At 33.4% G+C, this 23,624-nt stretch overlaps 2 protein-coding genes across 2 annotated transcripts; one reads left to right on the top strand and one right to left on the bottom strand.

Moving 5' to 3' along the window:
- The first annotated feature begins 8,999 nt into the window (after positions 1 to 8,999).
- Positions 9,000 to 11,730, top strand: LOC132284186 (uncharacterized). Its single transcript, XM_059786269.1, has 5 exons — positions 9,000 to 9,516; positions 9,590 to 9,693; positions 9,791 to 9,916; positions 9,999 to 10,267; positions 11,279 to 11,730. Exons 1-5 carry the CDS (start codon positions 9,399 to 9,401, stop codon positions 11,436 to 11,438), a joined length of 777 nt encoding a protein of 258 aa, XP_059642252.1. The 5' UTR covers positions 9,000 to 9,398; the 3' UTR covers positions 11,439 to 11,730.
- Positions 11,731 to 22,319: 10,589 nt separating this feature from the next.
- On the bottom strand, positions 22,320 to 23,532 carry LOC132283956 (uncharacterized). The gene is made up of 2 exons (XM_059786007.1): positions 22,748 to 23,532; positions 22,320 to 22,629 (listed from the first exon to the last, which is right to left on the bottom strand). The coding sequence occupies exon 1, from the start codon at positions 23,229 to 23,231 to the stop codon at positions 22,758 to 22,760; it is 474 nt and encodes a 157-aa protein (XP_059641990.1). The 5' UTR covers positions 23,232 to 23,532; the 3' UTR covers positions 22,320 to 22,629; positions 22,748 to 22,757.
- Between the last annotated feature and the right edge of the window lie 92 nt (positions 23,533 to 23,624).

The raw sequence follows: 23,624 nt of genomic DNA, 5'->3' as shown, positions 1-23,624 counted from the left end.
TGGATCTGTATTTCGTGAAGACAAAATAAAATAAAAAAATTGTAAAAAATTGTACTAGCGTCGTAGATGACTCTACTTTTTGTGTTTGATTTGAAAGAGAAATTAGTATTCCTTTTCGCCCAAAAATCTTGGGCTGTTCGAGGAATTCTACTGTGGGGTTTTTAAGAGTCCGGTTGGAATTGTGGATAAAATAATAAAAAAACACACTTCTGCTGATAAAGTTGACAAAAAATTGATGTTCCAAAAGGGTATGTTAGGTATTTAGTAACACATTATATAAGTATTGTTTAATGTTAAATAGTTAATTTACAAATATAACTTAACTGTCCCCTTCCCAAAAAAAAAAAAAAAGTTTGAAATTAAATTTAACTTGTGCCCTTTGAAATTTATAATATATATATATAAATTAATTTGGACCATTTTTAACCATACTCTTGAAAGAACAAATCTTCATTCTTATTGTAATTCTTACCTAAAAACATATACTAATATGTTTAAATATCACTTGCTAAATGACAATTTGTATCACTACTTCTTGTTGTTGCGTTTAGTAATGGAAAACGTTTTCTGTTTTCAACCCTAAAAAAGGCAAAACAAAAATAAAAACATATTTAATAATATGTTTTTTGTTTTTCTATAACAAAAAAATGTTTTTTTATTTTTGTGAAGAAAAGATGAAATAAAAAGGTGTTTCTCATGTTTTCGACACTGTTGAATAAAAACGTTTTCACTATTATTATTACATATGTAGTGTTCATTTCAAATAAAATATATATTATTCATGTTATACGCTAATGCTACATATTAAATAATAATAAAAGTTATATTTTTAATATATAATTATACTATATATTAGTGTAAATTATTTTTTGGGACAGAAAATGGCATGATTTATTATTTATTTTATATAATATTATTAAATTATTATGCAACAAATATAATATATTATTATATACCATATCTATATTATATTATAGATATATTATTTAACATTTTTTATTTATTATAATATACTATATGTTAAATATATTATATATGATATAATAAATGTGTAGATGATGCATATGCATGCACTTATATATATAATAGGTGAGAGTGTTTTTGTCCTAATATATCTGTGTATTGGGTGTTATTAAGATTTGTGATTTTAAATTGGATATTATATTTTACTATCCATTTTTAATACTTTGATATAATTGAATTGCATGGCTTTTTGGTACTAAAGAAAAGTATTAAAAATAAAATAAAATAATTAAAAAATGTTACGTACAAATGTAACAAATATGTATTATTAAACACTGTTTTTGTTTTTTTTTCTTTCAAAATTGTGATAACAACAAGTGTTAATAAACGTTCATTTTTTTTTTTTTTTTTCAGTTAAGAAAACAAAATTATGTTTCTGCTTTCTTTAGTAATAGTAATTTTGTTTTCTTAAAACTTGCAAAATTTTGCTTAATCAATCTTTCTTAATCTTTTATCACGACAATAATGATATATTTTTAGAGCAAAATTACAATACTCAAAACTCTTTTTTTTTTTTCAAAAATTGAATTTTAAAAAAATCTTGAATTTTTTTTTTTTTTAGGTTGCATTTTTTTTCAATTTTTGTAAGTTATGTATACTATGATTATGTACTATAAATAAATTTATATTACAATTGGTTTAAAAAATATTAAATTTTAATTATATAATACAAGTTCGTGTTGGGTTTGTGGCTCAAAATTGTGTGCAAAATTTAATTTCTTTTTTTCGTTTTGGAATGCTGAAAGTCGTGATGGAAATTGTGTTTCATTAAGTTTCTTTTTTAGAGTTTGGGATTGATATGGTAACTCCTTCAAGGCAAGTTGAGAAATAATTGTCTAACAAGGAATTCAATTTTGAAGATTCTATAAATATATATGGGTATGAGACATTGAGAGAGAAAGAATAGAGAAAATATGTGAGGGGTAAGGGTGAGTGTTGTAAGGAGATGGAAGAGTATCTGTAATTCTCGAGTGTATACACATAGCCTTAAAAGAGATTATTGAGACTGAAATTTGAGCAGTCCGATACGATACCGTTTTTCTACAAGGAAGAGAGGAGAAGATCGATGAACTTTGACGGTACCGGTGTGGTGTCTGCCAAGAGCTCTCCGACGATCAAATTAGTCACGAAGGTCTAAAAAGAAGGCAGGGATTAATAATAGTTTTTTCGTCGTACCTTCTTTAATGGCTTGGTGCCCTATTTATGGCTGTTGATTGAAATCAAAATCGTTCCGCTGATGTAGATGGTTGATCTCATCTTTCACTTGTGCAAGATCATAGAAGATTTGTTGCCAGATTTGTCGGGGATATGATTTAATCCTTTTGACCGGCCTCCTCCAGTTAAAATAGGATTATTCTTACCTGTTGAACCACGTCAGATTTCATTATCCTTGATAATGAAATCTAATCAATCTTATCGAGGATAGGGTAGGTTTATATTTTTCCATATCAGTTGCCCCCCATTCCCAAGCTTGCACGTCTAGCTTTGAGAATGTAATATATATATATATATATATATATATATATATATATAACCCCTGTGAATAGTACCCGCGGGTACTATTCACGTGAATAGTAACTCAGGATTTTTTTTATTTTTTATTTTTTATAACCCCTGTGAATAGTGACTCAGGGATTTTTTTTTTTTTTTGCACCCGAGGGAACAGTACCCTCGGTACTGTTCATGAATAGTACCTTATTTGCACCCGAGGGAACAGTACCCATGAATAGTAACTTTTTTTTTTTTTTTTTTTTGGGACACCTAAGGGAACAGTACTCTTCCTTTGATAAGGGAATAAATTGTATGAGTTTCACTCCTTTAATAAGGGAATTAAATTTTACAAACTTTACTCAGCTCGTTAGGGAATTGAACCTTACGAGTTTTACTCAGCTCACCTCTTTAATAAAAGATTTTTATTTATTATCCCTTATTGTAAGGGGATATTAATTACGGGATTCATCCAACCCGGGTCTTTGTAGTACAGGATATTCATTTATTATCCCTTATATTACGGGGATATGGATTACGGGATTCATTCAGCCCGGGTCCTGATAATACAGGATACTTATCCCCTATAGTCCGGAGATATGGATGACGCGAATCATTCAGCCCGGGTCCTTGTAATACAGAACACTCATTTACTATTCCCTTATAGTACGGGGATACGGATTACAGGATTCACTCAGCCTGGATCCTTGTAATACAGGACACTCATTTACTATCCCTTATAGTACGGGGATACGGATTACAGGATTCACTCAGCCGGGGTCCTTGTAATACAGGACACTCATTTACTATCCCTTATAGTACGGGGATACGGATTACGGGATTCACTCAGCCGGGGTCCTTGTAATACAGGACACTCATATACTATCCCTTATAGTACAGGGATACGGATTACGGGATCCACTCAGCCGGGGTCCTTGTAATACAGGACACTCATTTACTATCCCTTATAATACGGGGATACTGCACGTATAAACTAAAAGAAATTTTATTAAAGACCATCATTGCTTCAAGGCTTATTAAAAACAAAATAACACGTGATGGAGCTACCCTCAATTTAAAATGATTAACTAAGATGCCCCCAGTCTTTTATTGTGAATGACTTGATAAGGCTAATTCCAATCGTGACACAATTTCTAGTCGGTATACTCATCTAAGTCCTTCTCACGATATGTGATATCGCTCTGGCTGAAGAACGATTTCTTATATTTGGTATTATTTTCATCCCTAGCGAGAGGGGCTGGCCTCTTCTTGTCCTCTCCTTCCTTCCATGCACTCATGGTGTCTTTAGCGTTGATGTGTTTTTGCGCTCTGATCAGCAACTCTATCATGTTGGTGGGAGGTTCTTTTGATAAGGAGAACAAGAATCTGGAAGTTTAGAGTCCTCCTATGAAAGCGGTCAAAGCTACCTTGTCATCCACCTCTTCTACCTGCAACATCTCTCCGTTGAATCGGGTGATGTATTCTCGAATCGACTCTTCCTTTTGTTGCTCCACGGTAAACAGGTAGGTAGCTGGCCTCCTATGCCTCTGACCTGCAATGAAGTGGCTCACAAACTACTTACTCAATTCTTTGAAGGTGTTGATGGTTCCTGGCTTCAGCTTGTTGAACCAAACTCTCGCCGATTCCTTAAGTGTAGTGGGAAAAGCTCGGCATATGATTTCATCTGGCACAGCATGTAAATGCATAAGAGCTTGAAAAGTTTCCAGGTGATCGAGGGGATCTTTGGTCCCATCGAAGCTTTCGAACGAGGGTATCCTGAACTTGCTAGGTAGTGGACATTTCATAATGGCGGGGCTGAAAGGCAGGTTAATCCTTTGTACCAGGTCATCTACGGCAGGACCTTTCCCTTTCATAGCCTGCATTACATCTTCCATTTTCCCCTTTAGATCCTTGATCTGCAAGTCGAGATGGGTAACTTTCTTTGTCTTTTCCTTAAGACAGAAGGCTATGCTTTCAGGAGGTCGGGAACTCCGTGGGAGAGATGGGTGAACCACCTCTCTATGTCGGGTTCCCACTTGGCTTTGTTCCACTTTAGTCTCATTTTGGGGGGGATGATTATCTTGCCCTTCAAGATTCCCATTACTTCCGTTTGGACTTAAGAGATCTTGTCGTGGAAAGTTTTGTTGAACCGGTGGAACAAGGTGTTGCAAGAGCGTTGCATTTTACTGGATCAACTGGTTCATACCCTGACTTAGAGTTTGAATCTGCAGTTTCAACGCTGCAAGCCGTGCCTGGTCGTTTAGCACATCCATGTTTTCACCCGACTCTACCCTTTGACCAGATCCCTACGAATGTGTTCCTTCGGTAACCATACCGGACTGTAAACGTATATACCCAACGAGTAATTAATTGATTCAAGGGAATCGTCTTTCCCACAGACGGCGCCAATTGTTGAGGCTGAAATTCGCGCAGTCCGATACGATACCGTTTTCCTGCAAGGAAGAGAGGAGAAGATCAATGAACCTTGACGGCACCGGTGTGGTGCCTGCCAAGAGCTCTCCGACGATCAAATTAGTCACGGAGGTCTAAAAGGAAGGCAGGGATTAATAATAGTTTTTTTGTCGTACCTTCTTTAATGGCTTGGTGCCCTATTTATGGCTGTCGATTGAAATCAAAATCGTTCCGCCGATATCGATAGTTGATCTCATCTTTCGCTTGTACAAGATCATAGGAGATTTGTTGTCAGATTTGTCGGGGATATGATTTAATCCTTTTGACCTCCTCCAGTTATAATAGGATTATTCTTACCTGTTGAACTACGTCAGATTTCATTATCCTTGATAATGAAATCTAATCAATCTTATCGAGGGTAGGGTAGGTTTATATTTTTCCCTATCAGGGATGATGAGTGAGTAAGTAGGGTTTTGACATGTGGTGATATATTTTCTTCCTTGATTCATAATAATAAATGTATCTCTCCATGGACGTAACTATAGAGTTGGGTAAATCATTTAAAATATTGTGTTTGATTGTTAACTCCATATATACTTGTGTTGATGTAATGTGCTATGATGATGCTTCCCGATGTGTGATCAATGAAGAATTTAACTATCAACAACAGACTATTGTTGAATGCGTTGGAGGAAGTTAATTATCCCCAATAGTTCAGCCCTCCAAAGTAAAATTTCTAGCTCTGCCCTTGCTTGTTTAATGTCAAAAGAGGAATGAAATAAAAATTAGCACAATCATTTTTGGAATGTGACATATATTTTGAGAAATTCCAAAATAAAAAGATGGACATTTATTTTGGGAAATGGGAGTATTAAATAGTTTAGGGAGACTACTATGTATATTATTTAGTGGTCCAGTCTAATCAAAGTTTATTTAAATGTTAGTGGTTTATTTTTTACATTTGAAGAATTTTGATTGAATAGTTACTATCTAAAATTTCTCAATTCGAAGAGTATGAAAGTTGCAAGAAATCCATTTTACGTACCTTAATTATGCTCTAAAAAAATTTATTTTAAATTTTTTTTATTCATTCAATTTGAAAAATGAAAATCTCATTCATGCATTTGAAATCTCAAAAATATCAGTAGAAGCGAAAAGAGATACAATGTGGATGATGAGGCTTTGAGTTCTCAAATGAGCGAAGTGAGCGTGCAAGTGATGTGTATGTTTCTTATTAATGAAAAAGAAGAAGAAGAAGAAGAAGAAGAAGTGTACTAGGGTGAATTAATAGTAAATAATAATAATAACAAAACTCAATATGAATATGTTATATGTGTGTGTAATTTTTTTGGAATGGTCAAGAGAAGTGTTGTATGGAAAATTGAAATGTAGATATAATTTTTAAGAAGTAAAAAACTCACCGACAAGTAAAAAAAAAAAAAAAAATACTATCTTTTATTTATTTTTCCTTCCCCTATTCTTTCGTACCAAATGGATCTAAGACTAAAGATGATTAAAAGAGCCCAATGCATAAAATGGCATTTGGGAGCAGCTATCTCCACTCCCTGTTATGCTTATTCACACCCCGAATAAGTGAGCCAAGTTGTTATTCCCCATCTCTCTTTAAAATAATACTTCTTTTAGTATTTTTATAATTTGGGTAATGCTCTCGAGTTACGAATTTTTTATATTTAATTATTGAATTGAAATATTTTTGATATACGTAAAAATTTAAATGAATTATTTAATATATTTTTTAATTCATTTGTTAAAATGAAAAACTTAATAATGCAATAACTCTCTTGCAAGTATTACCCTTCAAATTTTAATTTTATATTTGAGAAAAGAATTTTTGGCTCCACCATAACAAAAATTATTGGGTACAAGTTTTCATATATTATTCTGTAAAGTTGTATTGATGACACACGGTAATTTGTTTTAAAGGTACTTTATAATTGAAAAGGATATGACATAACAATATTAAATAATTTAATTCACTTTATATTAGGTGTAACTCTGTCTCATTTGAATTAGACTATAGTTTCTCTTCTTGTTTAAAAGAAATCAAAATGGGTAAGTGGGTCCCACTTTTCGGACTTCTGAGCGTGCGCTTAAAGTATGAGGTGTAGAATGAGATTAATCCCACGCTCTAATCTCACGCGCTTCTGCACTTTTCGGAAGAAGAGGACGATAAGCGTCTTCCAGATCAGATCGGATGGTATGCACGTACCGCATCAAAAATCTACCAGACAAAGTGGGACCCACTGAAATATACACTAAAATTCCTCCATCATTGCCACTTGGGATTAGGGGTAAATTGGGAAATCCAGTGGGCATTATCATCATCCACCTCATGATGGCGCATGCAGCTCCCTGCGGCAGTAAACCATAAGGCTTCGTTTGGATTTGTGGATTAAGCACCAAAAATTTTAATTATTGAATTTTAAGTGTTAATCATAAAAATTAAATTTTAAGTGTCTGCAATTTCAACCTAACACGTGTCATTTAGAATAATGTTATTTAATTTATATTCTTAAATTTGAGTTTTTAAAATTTAAGTGGAAAAATTAAAAAATAATAAATTTGAGTTGCACAGAAAGGGGACCCATCCCAATCTCGCCAGTCGCCGCTATATATGCCTAAAACATCATCTAAATCAGCTTAAAAGGGTATTGAAGAATTTTTATATGCCTTTGCATCTATTGACAGTTTTGCATCTATATCATTGTCATTTTTACATCAGTTTGGAAAAATACGGAGATTAGAGAAATGGGCCATCGCAGTTGCAAATAATGGGTGGGAACACCCAGTCGACTTCTATATGTCTCAGCGTCCACAAGAGGAAGACTTCAAATGCAACACGCCAATTTGCTAAAGTTTCTTTGGACCCAACATCTAAGTACTCACCTTTAACTCTATGTATAAAATTATAAATATATATCTCTGTATATATTATATATAGACACAAATACTTTGCACATAATCAATCATCCTCATCTTTATTTTATTTTTTTCTCTTTATTTTTCTTTTGCTGCTGCTGCTGTATTTCTTTTATATATATATATATATATATTTGTTGGTTGCAACTTACATGAAGAGTTATAGTTCATGAGCCAAAGAAACGTTGTCATCCTCATTTGAAATTAGGAAAAAGTGACATCCACCTCTAAAAGTCAGTGTGGTCCATAGAGTTGCCAACATTGAACAATATTTCTAAGAATATTAATCCATAGTTTCACAATCAGGTCCAATCACAACATCTCAAACCAGTGTCCAATTGAAGGAACATCACCAAGTAGGAGTAATTTGCTTCTTTTTTTATTTTTATTTATTTATCTTTTATCTTGGGTAAATATGCTACGCTACTCTACTTTATGACACGTTCATCAAATTCCAAATTACACACACAATATATATATATATATATATATATATATATATATATATGTAAAAAAGAACAAGGTTTGATTAGGTTTGGATGTATAATTTCTTCTTAATTAAAGTTCATTTAATTTCCATGGAAGTCCATCAATGTCAAGTAGGAACAGACCCACGATTAAAGAAAAAGATTTAGATCCTAACAAGTCTATTTCAATCTAAAGATATAAAAAACCATATTGCTTAGAAAAAGTTTAATCTAACCGACCTCCACTAACCACCAATGGATGTAAACCATGTATATATTATTTATCTTCACATCATTTAGAAAGTTGAAACATTAATTCTACTTAGGTCCCCACATATATTGTGTTGCACATGAATAAATCACATTCAAGGGAAAAGACCGCGTCAATTACCCAAGTACTCCCTAAATTAATATAACTACAATCTCCACGTTATTAATGACATACTAAAATATAAAAAAAAATTAAAAAAAATATCCATCAAATGTTTATACACTTTAAGCACAAGAAGTAATGTTACGCAAACAAAACACACAGACAATTTTAAAGGTCATTACTCTCTCTCTTTTTTCATCATTTTAAAAGAAAAAGTACTGTGTCTAAATTTACGATTCGTCTCTTGAAATTTTTTAACTACTAAACCATCTGTGCAGCGGTGCAGGTTCATGTTTGGATCAAATCAAATAAAAACAGAATTAATTGTAATATGATGTTCTTATAATATCGATCTCTATATATATGTCTATATATGGTAATGGCACATTTCAGGCGGCGGGATCGACATAGTTTTATATATGTATATATATTTATAGTGTATTAAAAGGGTCCTGTACACACCAGACAAACAAGAAAATGCTTAGAAGCTGTTCTCATTCAAGTGACAATTGACGCCAACATATTCAAATATTCAAATTTTATTCAACACAGATAGTGAGGAAAACTGCAGGCATGTTCACACTTAATTGATATGTACTCAGACTCAGACTAGTCATACTGTGTGTCTTATATATAAATACACACACAAAAACTCTTTTTAGTTCTGATTCCATTATTAGTTTCTACACACCAATATGTACAAATTACTCCCTCAACAATCTAAACCTCATGACCATCATTTTCCCATCTCTGAACGCACTTCAACAGTCATTGTTCCATCAGAGTTCCTATCTGAAGCAGTGTTTGCAGGAGGTTTCTCTCTCTCCCACACACACAAACACACACTATTTGTGATATATATATATTAATGCACAGGCATTTGCAGATAGTTTCTGGAGTCTTGAAGCTGCATATGGGCGTGTGGATGGTGTCGTCAAAACAGTCACAGGCTACTGCGGAGGAACTCTCACAAAACCAACATACAGAGAGGTAATGAGAATATATATATATACACATACAGAAACATGTATACATATATATATGTTTCTACATATTTGTGCGTGTATAAATTATTTTATTATTGCAGGTGTGTGAAGGAAGAACAGGCCATACTGAAGCTGTAAAAATCACATACGATAACCGGAAAATCTCATACAGATCTCTATGTGATGCATTCTGGGAAACCCATGATCCTACGAACAAAGACTTTCTTGTACGTATTTTGATCTTCTTCTTAGCCTTAACTTATATTAATTTGGGATTATTTGTTTGTTAATTATATATGTGTTTGGTAGAATTTTGGGATAAGCACACATTATAGGTCAGTGATCTTTCACTCGTCAGAGGAGCAGAGGAAGCTAGCGCAAGAGTCAAAGATCAGACGGCAGATGAAGCTCAACAGGAGGATTGTTACCAAGATCATTCCATTTGATGGCGATTTCTTCATTGCAGAGAACTGTCATCAGAAGTATTATCTGCAGAAATATTGTGGGCTTTGTTCAAGTTTGAGTCTTCGCAGCACTGAGCAATTTGCGGAGTCAAATATCGCTTGCAAACTCAATGGGTTAGTAAACATTCATAAGGAACGACTTTTGTCACGTGATATAAAACCGTTTATACAACAATTTCACATTGCTTTATTTATCACAACCAATCACTATAGCACAGCTTTTGTTTTGCAAAAGTCAATGGCCCTTTGTGACCTAATTCATTTCCCTGGGTGGGACCCACTAAGGCATGATCCATGAGTCATTGCTGAGTCTGCTCATCAGTATCAGTCATTTGAAAGTGAATGAGCCCATGATTTAGTTTGGAAAATGATGTATAATGATATACAACACCCTTTTTAAATTATTATCAAACACTGTAGCTAGTGGTATTTTTCTCATCTAACAAAATAAAAAGTCCATTGTTCAAATTCTGTGCAAGTTTTTTATTAAGAATATATATATATATATATATATATATATATATATATATATATATATATATATATACACGCGCCATATTTGTGGACTGAATAAGCTAAGAGGAGTGTTAAGTAATCAAAACTTATTTTTATTCAAGTTTATTTATTTTAAAATCTCAAGCTATCTAGCCTTTTGGCCTAATGGGATCAAAACAGTTTGTAGTACAGAAGCTAATGACTCAATTATGATCATATAATATAACCATATGGCCTCGATCATCTTTGATTTTTTTGATGAGCAAAGTATTTCAGATGATATAGCATTGCTCGTCTACTCTTGTCCTAGTAATACATCTAGCAGCCAAATGTGCCTAGTCTAGGTATTGCTCTTAGTAAACACTAAAAACCCTATTCGGCCCAATTCCTAAACACCAGCTAATGGGTCGTTGCCCAATTTGTACATTGAGAGTCAAAAACCAAATGAACCCATCTAGCCCATTTGGTGTATTATGATATTAATGGTCAAATTGGGCAACCCGACTAGGCCTACATGGCTTTGTGATTGGGCTGGCCACTCTTGTGGCTTCTATTAGACTAGGATTACATACCATCAACAATAACTTCAGCACCATCATCTCAAACTTTGTTTATCTAATAAATTTGCAGGATTTTAACTACGGATTTGAAAGTAATTATCGATCAATTGGCAACATTTGTGAAAGCCAACGAGTTGTCGATGCAGATAAAGTCAGCGTGCGAAGAAATAATTGAGGATTTAAGAAGAAAAGAAGAAGAAAACATTCCGTCTCCGAAGACTGCGTCTTAAGGAATTTTTGTGGCAAGAGAAATGGTTTGTAGTTTCCAAACTACCTTGGTTTTTTTTTTTTTTTTGGCTCCTTCCCTTTTGAGTGTTCGGAATGCATGGATGAACACAAGGCTGAGCTACACATCTAAAGGAAATTGCAAATGGAGCACTCGAAACATTTCAACAAATCATGTGGTATTAATTTCAAGGGGGTAAACCTACCATACTAACAATTTTGATTATTTTACCCCATGTGTGCCGGTCTTGTTAATTAGGCTGTGAAATGACAAAATTAATTTTATTTTTTTAATTTTAATTTAAAAGTTGAAAAAGGTAAATACAGGGCATTTTGGTCATATGAAAAGTAAGTAGGTTAAAATTAGGATTGCAACTCGGGCAGGTATAAGGTATAACTTAAGCTCAACCCACCATATGAAATGCTAAACCCAAGTCCAACTCTAATCCTATCCTCGACCTTAACTACTCAACCCAAGCCCAACCCATCCTTCTACCTTTTAATTCGGACTTACATTCCGGGTAAAAACTTTAGCTTAATTCGGGTTACTCATATGATTAATCTTTATACTGAAAATTTAATATGATCATGAATTAGTTTTAGATTAAATTATTCTTAAACAAAAAATAATTTAAAGACTTTTTGTAGATTTTTAATAAATTACAAAACAAATTTTTAGAAAACTAATTCTCCTAAATGTTAACATACAATAAGTTAAGATTTAATAAAACAAGTTGCAAATAAAAAAAGTAATCATAGTTTAAATATTATATATAATATATTAAAAAGTAAAAATATATATAAAAATAATATTAGAATTCGGGTTCGGATTGGCTCGCATTTCTAGCACTTCAACCCAAGCCCAACCCTAATTAAATTTGGGTTGAGATTTTTCAACCCAAACCAAACCCTAATTGTAAAAATAATTGTCCAAACTAGTTCGTGAAAAATCGAGCTGGGCTCGGGTTGGGTTCGGGTTACCCAACCCAAGTTGCACCCGTAGTTAAAATTAATGGGAGTGAGAAACGTTATGACTTTTTTGAAAAGTTAAGGGGATTTAATGAGGTTTAATACAAAGAGGTTATAAAATCTCATAATATATGAAAGTTTTATGATCGAAATTAACATTGTCTTTGGTTAGCAATGACTTTATGACTAGGGCTGCAAACGAGCATGTTCACGAGTCTAATGAGCCGAGCTACTGCAAACGAGCCGAACTCACCATTGTCCAAGCTCAGCTCATTTATTAAACCAGGCTGAAAAATGAGCTCAAACTCAGCTCATTTACTAAATGAACAAACCCGAACCGAACGACTTCATTAACTTCGTGAATCGTCTAAGTGATTTTTTTCAGGGTCATATGCAAGGTCGGTCCTGAGACTTTTAAAATTTTGAGAGGTCTTAGGTGAACTTTCAAATTCAAGACTCTTTATAAATAAGGTTTCACACGCGTCCAAAATTTATGAGAGTGCAAAATTTTCATTAAAATGAGACGACAAACACAAGATATATTAATGTTGAAAACACACAAAACAAAACCCAATCTCGATCGGTGCTTTATAAAGAGCACAATCAAGTTTATGTAAAAAAATTAAAAAAATATTCAACACAATTTAGTCACAAAATCTAAATTCAACTACATATCAAAATAAATATGATTATTATTATTTCATAATTGGTACTCACACACACATGTCTCTACTGAGACTAGAACCCCTGACCTCCCTTTGGGAAGTAAGAGGCTGATACCGCTAGGTCACTGACCCGTTAGTATAAACAAATTATTAATTACCATATAAATTGTTGTATTATATAATTTATATGGGAATTAATAATTTGTTTATACTAACGGGTCAGTGACCTAGCGGTATCAGCCTCATACTTCCCAAAGGGAGGTCAGGGTGTATATATATATATTAAGTACGTGTGTTTATTGCCATAAATTTTTTTCCATTGAAAATTATTTATTACCATAAATTTACATGGTATATAAGAGTGTATTGTCTTTTAATTATGAAAATTATGATCACATATACATACTACTATATTTGCATTATGATCCTAAATTTGAGTCCCTTCCAATTGAAGACATGTAATACCCCCAATTTTCAGAGCATTTATTTTATTTAATTTAAATATTTTAATTAAATTTTTTTGACTAGTTAAGTATACTTAGTTGTTCATTGTGGGTGTTAGCTAATTGTTTGTTAGTTATATGTATTAAGTTTATTTGTTTGTAATTAGTTTTACTTGTTCATTTATGTGTTTGTGCATTTAATTATTTATTTGTTTATGTGAGTATTTAGTTGTTTATTTAATCGTTTGTTTGTTTAATTAGTTATTTATCAATTATTATAATTAGTTAATTTAAATGTTTTGGGTTAAGTAGTTGGGATAAGGCTTAGACTTGGAATGATAGAGAACAAGGCCTTAATACTTAAGGCCTAGAAATGATTATTTCTTAAGGGCCATTGCCCATTGGTGTGTATATATATATGTGTGCGCGCGCGCGCATGTTATGTATATATATGTATATATATACTTATCAAAAAAAATATAAATATATATATATGTATATATGTATATATATATGTTTATTACTTATTTATTTATATGTAGTATTTATATTTATTAAGTATAATTGTGTTGTCATAGGTCACGTAGGATTAGGGTTGTATATAGGTAGTATGCGGCTATATATATGTGTGTGTGCATTTATGGCCTTAGGTAGGGTTTTGGCGTGAGAAAATAGAGAGAGAAGAAGAGGGCAACGTGAGAGAGATGACAGCCGCGAGAGAGAGAGAAAAATCTAAGAGTAAGACGGAAGAGAGAGGGTTCGTGCTTGGGTAGAACCGAAGCAAGGAGGAGAGACGACGGCAACCCAAAGGCTACTGATGTTAGAGAGGAAGACTGGAGGCTTAGACGTTGGTTTTTTATCCAAAAACCTAAGGCAAGTTCTATGTTCTACTCTTCCCCTTAGATCCTTTATTCTATGCATTTTTAGTTGGCTTTAGGGAATTTAAACAGAGAATATAAACTTGTTTTAATTATGGAATTCGGGCTGTAATTGCTCTGTATATGTGTGTGTGTGTGTGTCTGTATATATATATATATATATATATATATATGTATTTGCAATATCAAATCTTGTAAATTAACATGCTAAATCTATGTTTTAATTGCTTTAATCATATATAATTGTTTAGTATCAATTAATGTGATCTTGTGGACTTAGTATGCATAATTAGGACCTTAAACGATGAAGGTTGGAATGATTTACAGAGGGGTCGCAAGGAAGAAGACAAACCCATGAGGAGTTAGTCAACTATGTTAGATACCCAGTAGACTAATACGTAATTGACTAGATCAGATACCCAGTAGATATGTAGTTAACTAGATTAGGTACCCAGTAGACTAGTATTCAGTCAACTAGATCAGGTACCCAGTAGACTCATACGCAGTCAACTAGTTTGGGAGTCCAGTCAACTAGTTTGGGTTGTGACTCGTTTCTTGGTTATTTTTGTCCAGGAATTGTATTTGTCCATTTTAATTGAAATAAATGTTATTAATAGACTTGGTAAAATTCCAGAATGCAGAATATACAATATTATGCTAGAATCTGTGATGGTAATGGCTTTATTCAACTAATGTAAATTAAATCTTAGTTTTCAAAGTGAGGCGTTTTCGGTAAAACAATTTAATAGTATTTTCTGGTTTGTGTAGGGGGTCATGTATTTAAAAGAAAGATGGTAAGGATTAAAGTATGAGATGATAATGGGTCTAATCAACTTATAAGTTGTTTATATGATTTATTATTACTATAATTGTTATAACGATTGCATAGATGGTATTATAACTATAATCATGCTCATTACTGTATTTTATGATCTTATACATAATATATTATTAGTTGTTCTTCTAGAGCCATTGTTCGGACATGGCTATGATATATTGATGGGTATAGGTAGACTGGCTAATAAGTTAGATCCAATCTATTTTATGCCATTGTTGGGATATGGCTATGTGATGTGTGTAGCGTGGGTGAGCTGGTTAATAAGTTTATACTCATTCTATGTTGTGCCATTGTCAAGATATGGCTATGATATTTTATAGGTATGTGTGTCATTGTTGCGATATGACTATGATGTATATATACAGTGACGGACCCAAAAAATTATGTTGGGAGGGGGGGGCTTTTAATAACAACATAAATCATATATATATATATATATATATATATATATATATATATATATTAAACCATCCTAATAAACAAAAAGAAAATTATCATTCATTGATAATTCCATTGAGCACATTTACAAATTTTTTTTATTTATAATTAAGCAAATTCATTAAAGGCGTTCCAAAAACAACAAAAGGATCCCATTGAGCACATTTACAATTCAAATCATCATAATAAGCAAAAATATTTTTTTTTGTTCATTGAATCATTCCATTGAGCACATTCACAATTGTTCTCGACGACTTTTCATATTTGAAAACGTCGTATGATACCTTCATTATCTATGCCATTAGATATCTCATTTTCAATATATACTATCAAGCTGTCACTCATCCATTCATCTCCCATCTTGTTGCACAATCGGTTCTTCACGATATTCATAGCAGAAAATCAACGCTAATGTCACAAGTAAATAAACTAGTGAAAGTACCTTGTCTCTTTTGGTTTCCACCATTTTTTTTTTTTTTGCAAGGTCACCAATCCTTTTTAATCTTTCAAACTAGCTATTAGAGTGCATATCCGCAATATAATTCTCAAGTTGATCACCAAGTCTCATGAGAGCATGTGGAGAAAATTCTTTTGGATAAAATTGAGCAAGGCGGATTAGTTTTTGCTTTTCAAAAGCACAAAATGAATCATTCGTACACAAGCAAGCCTCACAAAGCAACAACTCGAAACTTATTTCAGTAAAACGACTAGTTAGCTCTTGAAGTTGCATATCTATGATGGAATAAAACAAATCAACACGATAATGATGCAAAGTCGACTTGTCATGAGCATTACATCGTAGTCTTCCTCGAGGTAGAAATATATCATCCATATTAGGAATAGGAATTTCATGTTTCACACAAAAAGAAGAAACTTCATTGAGTAAAGAATCCCATCCACTTTCTCTCATCCTTTGTAATTGGACTTTGCTTAATTTGACCAAGGACATAGCAACCACAATATCTTGATCTTTCCTTTGAAGTGCCTTTGACAAATCATTTGTAATTCCCAAAACAACTCTCATTAAATGCAAACAAAATATGAAATTAAAGGATTGTATAAATTCTAATAAAAGATTTACTTCAATTTTTTTTTTCTGATGACCCATCTTCTGCAAGTGTCTCAAGTACAGTAACAATAGCTGAAAACATAGTAATCACGCTAATCAAAGTGTCATAATGTGAACCCCAACGTGTATCACTAGCTCGTTTAAGAGAAGTGTTTTGATTTAGGCCTTGCCTACTTGAAATCTCACCATTGTTAAGTGCCTCAATAACTATAGAAGCTTGCTTCTCTCGAAGAATATCACAACGTTTACATGAACCGCTAACTACATTTATAAGATTAGCAACAAAAGTGAAGAGAGAAACAATATCCTCATGTTTTTTTGCCATACCCACGAGAGCCAATTGGAGTTGATGAGAGTTTTGAGACCATTGAACTGACCTCGCATATTACTAGCCCCATTATAACATTGCCTTCGTAATCTAGAAATGCTCAACCCATATCTAGAAAATAAAGCATCAATCGCCTTCTTGAGTGAGATGGAAGTGGTATCAGAAACATGCACTAGACCCACAAAACATTCAACTACATGCCCATTCTTGTCCACATACTATAAAACACAAGACATTTGCTCCTTTGTTGATTTGTCCTCAGATTCATCAATTAGAATAGAAAAAAAAGCGTCGCCAATATCTTCGATAATAACATTGAGAGTCTCCAATGCAATGGCATTAACAATGTCCTTTTGGATCTTAGGTGCTGTTAATTTGTGATTTTCAGGAGCATTTTTGAATGTAACCGCATTAATATCTTCATTATGATTCGCAAGAAATCACAATGTCTCAAGAAAATTCCCTTGGTTGCTTGAATCCTCAGATTCATCGTCACCACGAAATGTAAGACCTTGTCGCAAAAGATGTTGAACACAATAAATTGATGCAATCAATCGTGTTCGATATGTAATTTGTGTCTTGTCTGAATGCTTGAAGAAAATTGACTGAATGTGTTGCTTTTGCTTCATTAATGCTTAGCACATACTGGAGCATTAGTTGTGGGCACTTTTCGGACCTCCAACGTGACTTTGTAATTTTTCCAAACCCTTCTTCCAATTAGAAAATCCTTCACTCACGAAGGTATCATCACCCGATTATTCTCTAATTTTTGGTTTAAAAAGATACCAACATAGACAATATGATTCATCTTTATCTATGCTATATTCTAACCAAGTAGAAAATGCATAAAACCAAGCCGGGTTGAATCGTCGTAAGCATTGCCCATAACTCTTATAAGGAAAATGATATTTTTTAGGTTGGCAAGGACCCTTTAGTATATATGCTCTCCGAATTTGATCTCAGACATCGGGATGGTAATTCAATATCAGAGTTCGTAGTCCAGGATCTGCAGCCAGATCCTCAAGGTTGATCTCTACATCATTTATCTTTGAAGAGTCATCATCTCTTCTTAGAGATGGTGGCATCCCTCTTGTCACAAAATTTTCTATTACTGATCAATTTCCTATAGAGAGTGACGACATTTTAGCTTGGTTTCTTAGTGATCAATTTCCCATCAACAAAATAAACAAATTCAGAAATTGCATATTATAACAAATTGTGCGCCTGTGTTGTTGTGCATTGCACTAAAAAAAAAATAAAATAAAATAAAATATTAAGAAATTTCATATAACAAAATAATTGTGCGTCTGTGCTGTTGTTCATTGTACCAAAAAAATAGAAATAAAATATTAGAAATTGCATATGCATTGCTATTAGAAAAAATAAATCAAAGGGCATACCTGTATAAAAGAACTTGATCTTGCAAGTTGCAACACTAAACACTCCCAATTTCTCAAAATTGTTGTTATTGTACAAAGGGCCTCAACATACACCAACAATCAATTGAAATAGCTGTAAATAACAAAAATGAATAAATAAATAAATTTAGCAGAATTTTTCAGTATTTAATTTGACTTCAATAAAACTTTATCGCAAAATTTTGAACCTACTTTACCCAAAGATAAAAGAAAGTTAATTCCATATACTACATACATCCTACAGTTCCCACCGGCTACTACAAAGGGACAGAATGTCCTACTTTCCATTGATTTAAAAGTTAAAGCAACTGAACAAGTACTGATCCAATCATCCAACCATAGTTTTAGAGGCGACAAACAATTTCCTTTTATAGATAAAGTCCCTCTTTGAGAACTTTTTACAAATTACAAAACCTTATTATATTCCTTTTCAGAATCTCAATTCTCCGTCTTTCAAAAAAAAAAAAAATGCAGTAAACAAATCAAAAATTTAACCAAATCAAAAAATACAGTAAACAAATTAAAAAAAAATACAGTAAACAAATAAAAAAAAAAATACGGTTAACAAATCATCTAACCAAATCACTGGTAATCTCTCTCTTTTCTATATAAATTTATGTGTGTATGCATTTATATATGGGAATTGGGATAATTCTAAAAAAATAAAATTTTGTGGGTCAAAGGACGAAACAATAGGGTCAAAATTAAGTATATCAAACTCACCGTAGTGACCTTACTGTGGTGCCGAAATTAGTCTTGAGAGATGAGAGTCTTAAGAGAACCAAATCATCGTAATGAATTTTGAAGGTTGAATCCCTAATTTTCGTTCAGGAGGCAGAGATGAGAGTCTTAAGAGAACCGAAATGTGAAAGAGTAAAGTTAGGAGATAAAATAATATTTTTGAGAACTTATATAGTGGGGGCATTTGTGAAATTTCAGGAAGGGCATTGTATAAATTTTTAAAAAAGTGTAGTATATAATACAAAAAAAAAAAATTCCAGACGGGGCATTGGCCCCCCTAGTCCCCAGGTAGGTCCGTGCCTGTATATATATACATATATATATATATATATTTATATTTATATGTGTGTCCTGATACGAGATTGAGGTCTCGGGATCAGTGGTTAGGATTGAGGCGTATATTGCCAGCAAAGATGAGTAGCTGGATATATAAGATGCGTGGGCCCTAGTAGAGGGGGACTCTTGATCACTTTCTGTGCGATTTTCTTGAGATACCACTATCCGGTTGAGATTGCCTTATAGTCCAATAAGTGTCTTAATGTGTATATATACGTATCGACTACGTAGATATTGTATGAATTGGCTAGGGATGTATCTCTTATTAGTTCTCTGATTGGTCGTAGTAAAAAGAATTTGTTCATGGGTTTTAACCCAACTTTGTTATATTTTTCAGGTGCTTATCAATTCCAGTCTTAGAGGTTGTATGTGCTGATCAAAGAACATTCATCTTCACTCTTCTGGATTCATCGACATGTGATATTATCCTGGTTCTTAGTTCAGGCGTAATTATTTATTAATTCAGGAGACTTAGAAATTATATAAGTATTGGTTTTATTAGGGGTCCTTGATTTATAGATTCCCAGGTTGTAAACTTTGAATATTAGTTTTATTGAGGAAATGTAACTTATGAAGATTTTATTATTTAAGTATTGATTATTTATTATTTAGTTTTTCCATTCAGCATATTATTTATTTTATTATTTTTCCTCTTTTATTCTATACTTGATAAATACTTTATTAGTTTGACATCTCCGAGTTTTTGGTTTTGGGCCTGATCAGCCCATACATAATAAAATTCAAAGGTATCACAAGCTTGCCCCGGCCTGGGCATATGTTTTCAACTCTGTGTTGAAGGTCCCAAGTTTGAGCAGTAGGATAAGTGTATATGGGAGAACACTATACACTATTTACGTGTCAAAAATAAATAAATAAAAAGAAAATGGAATACTATTAATATTATATTTGAAATGTAAGAACACTATTAATTAACCTTCATTATGAAAGAGATGAAGTTATTTTTTTGAACAATTTGAATATAGAATTCATATTTTGTTGTTTTTTATGCAATGAAGGGAAAATTGAGGGAAGGTGTGAGTCATGTGAGGTACCTAGGTTAAATTATTGCTGCTTCTTTACACGCTTTTAGAGATAACATCCACATTTCCATGGTCCTCCTGTGCTTTTGTGGCCCCCCTCCCCCATGGAAGAAAAAGGCAAATATAGATTCCACTGCTTGTATTGTATGTGAGGTTTTGGCATCCCTAGCCCCCACTCCAGCCAAGCCCCCAACAATATTCTCATTTACCATTTCACACTTTTTTTCTTCGTGTTGTTTGGATCAAAAGAAAGGGATATGCATCAATCGCACATGCCACATGCTTGTAGGACTATTTTCAGATATTAAAGGTGAGATGGGAATCCGGCCTCTATTATAGAGATAAATTACACTTCCATGTATAATGTGCCCAACCCAAAATAAAAAATTAAAAATTAAAAGTTTTTTTTTTTTTTTAATTTATTTTTTCCCCTAAAAGAGGTGCAACTGCAGCCAAATTCTTTGTTGAGTTTTGCTCATATACACCCTTTTTAAATGCCGCGTTTATTTATTAAAACTTAAACCATTAAACCCTACATCTTTCTCGAAGAAAGAGCAGTAAATAGAACCGAACTAAATCATTCTCTCATTCAAACCAATATGGGTCAACATTAATTCTTCTAGAGTCCAACCTAATCTGGATGGATTTGAACAACCATTCATTTCATTTGGTCTTCGGTTGAAAATTGTCAACGTGATTTTTCTTCAACCGACGCTGGGACAGAGGTGTTGACCAACCATCACCCCAACTTGAAACCAACTTATATTAGAACATCTTAGTTGTCTGTTAACCATTTTTTTTTTTTTTTTTTTTTTTTTTTGTATAAAATATATACTGTCACATATAATTTATAAATATTTTTCATTTTCAGTAATTTGTTAAGATACATTACTACATCATCAATGTGTAAAAAAGTTGTGTATTTTACACAGCCCTTTTACGTATCCACGTAAACATATTTTCTCTTCCCTCTCCTTTTTCTACTCGTCGTTCTCTTTCTTCTCTTTCGTTCCTTTTCTAGAGTTTCTTTTTTTTATCTTTTTACATTCTATTTTAATGAAATAAATATTTAATAGCCAAAGATTAGATATATATATAATTGTTGTTTGATACCGTTATTTATATAATTGTAATGAAATAAATATATATATATATTAATCACGATTTTATATAATTATTATTTGATACAGTTATAAATTTTTGTGTAAATCTAATCTGACACATCATATTTACACAAAAATTAGATATTAGAAACCCAGTAACTCAAGAGTCAATTTTTTGAAATTAACTGCACAAATTTTGAACCTAACCCAATCAACCCCACAAAATTCAAGTTTAATCCAAGCTCCAAAAAAGAAACTTGGATTACATCAATAACTAATAAAAAAATAAAAAATTAGATGGTCGGTTATCATTGACACTAAACAACTTATTTCAATCTAAACTCTCAGATGTAACGTGAAGAATGGCCCGGACATGGAACTAGGGTTTTTATACCTTGAGTTCAGCTCAGGTTGAGATCAAACAATGGTCCTATTTGCAAAAAGACAAATAATTAAACACAAGTTGCCAGCAAGTTTGTTATGAAATTGAAATACAAGAACATCTTATGGGACAACAATATGTGGTCTAAAATTACTAGTAGGACCACTAATTAAGAGTAGGGATGCAAAAGTACATGCATATACCCCACACATTTTTGGATGAAACATATCAAAGAACAAACATAAATGAAACTGAAATGAGACAGAACTTCCAAATTATAAATTATTGATCATCTTTTTATGTCTTTCCATGAACTTGTCGTCATGATCTATGGCACCTTGAATGACCCCTACCCCACACCCCTTATTAAAGCAAACAAAATTTCAATTCATCAAATTATTAATTGTCATTATATTTATAATAAATAAATAAAACAAAAAGCTATCACTTCACTTGCCTTCTTGGTTAGAAAACCTTCATTGTTCTGGAGATAAAATACGCCGCCCCAAGCGCAGTTTAATTGTTATTAAGGCAGTTTCCGTGCTATCCTGCGCCAACACAGCCCTTTCTCGTGGTTACCAAAATCACCAACGCACGCCTTTACACACAGCGCTTTCTTTTTTCTTTTTAATAGGAAAATTAAAATAAAAATTGAATTATCCGTACATTTCCAAGACTACTCATCTATGGTGACGAGTACAGGACGCCAAGCTCTTCTCAGTAATCGCTGCCGTAACGTCGCCGATAACGGCCTTAGCGACCGTTGTCCGCCGCGCCGCCCTGTCGCGCCACCGACAACACCACCGGCACGGCCGGTTTCAGGTAAAAACAGTTCCCTCTCATTCCCGACCTTATCCGAACCTCTATCTTCGAACGGCGGCGAAGAGACGAACAAATCCTTCAGCTTGTGCCTGACGATTAATTCCTTGCTCTTCTTTTCCGGTGAATCGCCGCCGACGGTTCCCTGTCGATCGGGCGAGTCGTCGCGGCGGGGAAGGCGGTGGCCGGCACCGGCGTTGCGGCTGAGGAACATCCGTAGGGTTCTGCGGCGTCGGAGGTGAATTACGGGGCTTGTGGTTGGACTCCGTGTAGGGCTTCCGGCTACGGCGCACTGAGTGGCTAAAAGCTTGAATTTCTGCAGAGTGGCCATTTATGGATATAATTTGAAACAATTCTCTGTCCGTGTCGATCGATCTGCAGTCTCTTTCTCTCACCAAATGATCTTGGAATCAATCGATATCATAAATGATTTATTTCTAGAGAGAGAGAAAGTGAGATCTTAGCTTCTGGTGTGTGGGTTTGTGTGTTGGCCATAGATTCTTTGATTCTTCTTTACACTTTCAAGTGAGAGACAGAGAGAGAAGGAAAGCTGAGTTGCATTTGGACAAAGGAAAGGGCGAAGTTTATTATTTATTTATTTGAAAAAAATAAATAATACGGGACGGCAAGGGAATAGCGATCGTCTCGATTGGCTTTTTTTTACATATCCGTCCATGGAAAGCATGATGCTTACACGTGGCAAGATCTTGGAAAACAACCAATT

The sequence above is a fragment of the Cornus florida genome, unplaced genomic scaffold (genome assembly GCF_030987335.1).
Source record: "Cornus florida cultivar Cherokee Brave unplaced genomic scaffold, ASM3098733v1 CherokeeBrave_3.0.0_Hap2_Chr11, whole genome shotgun sequence".
Taxonomy (NCBI): Eukaryota; Viridiplantae; Streptophyta; class Magnoliopsida; order Cornales; family Cornaceae; genus Cornus; species Cornus florida.
Note: the sequence above shows the minus strand (reverse complement) of the source record. Positions and strands in the feature narration are given on the sequence as shown.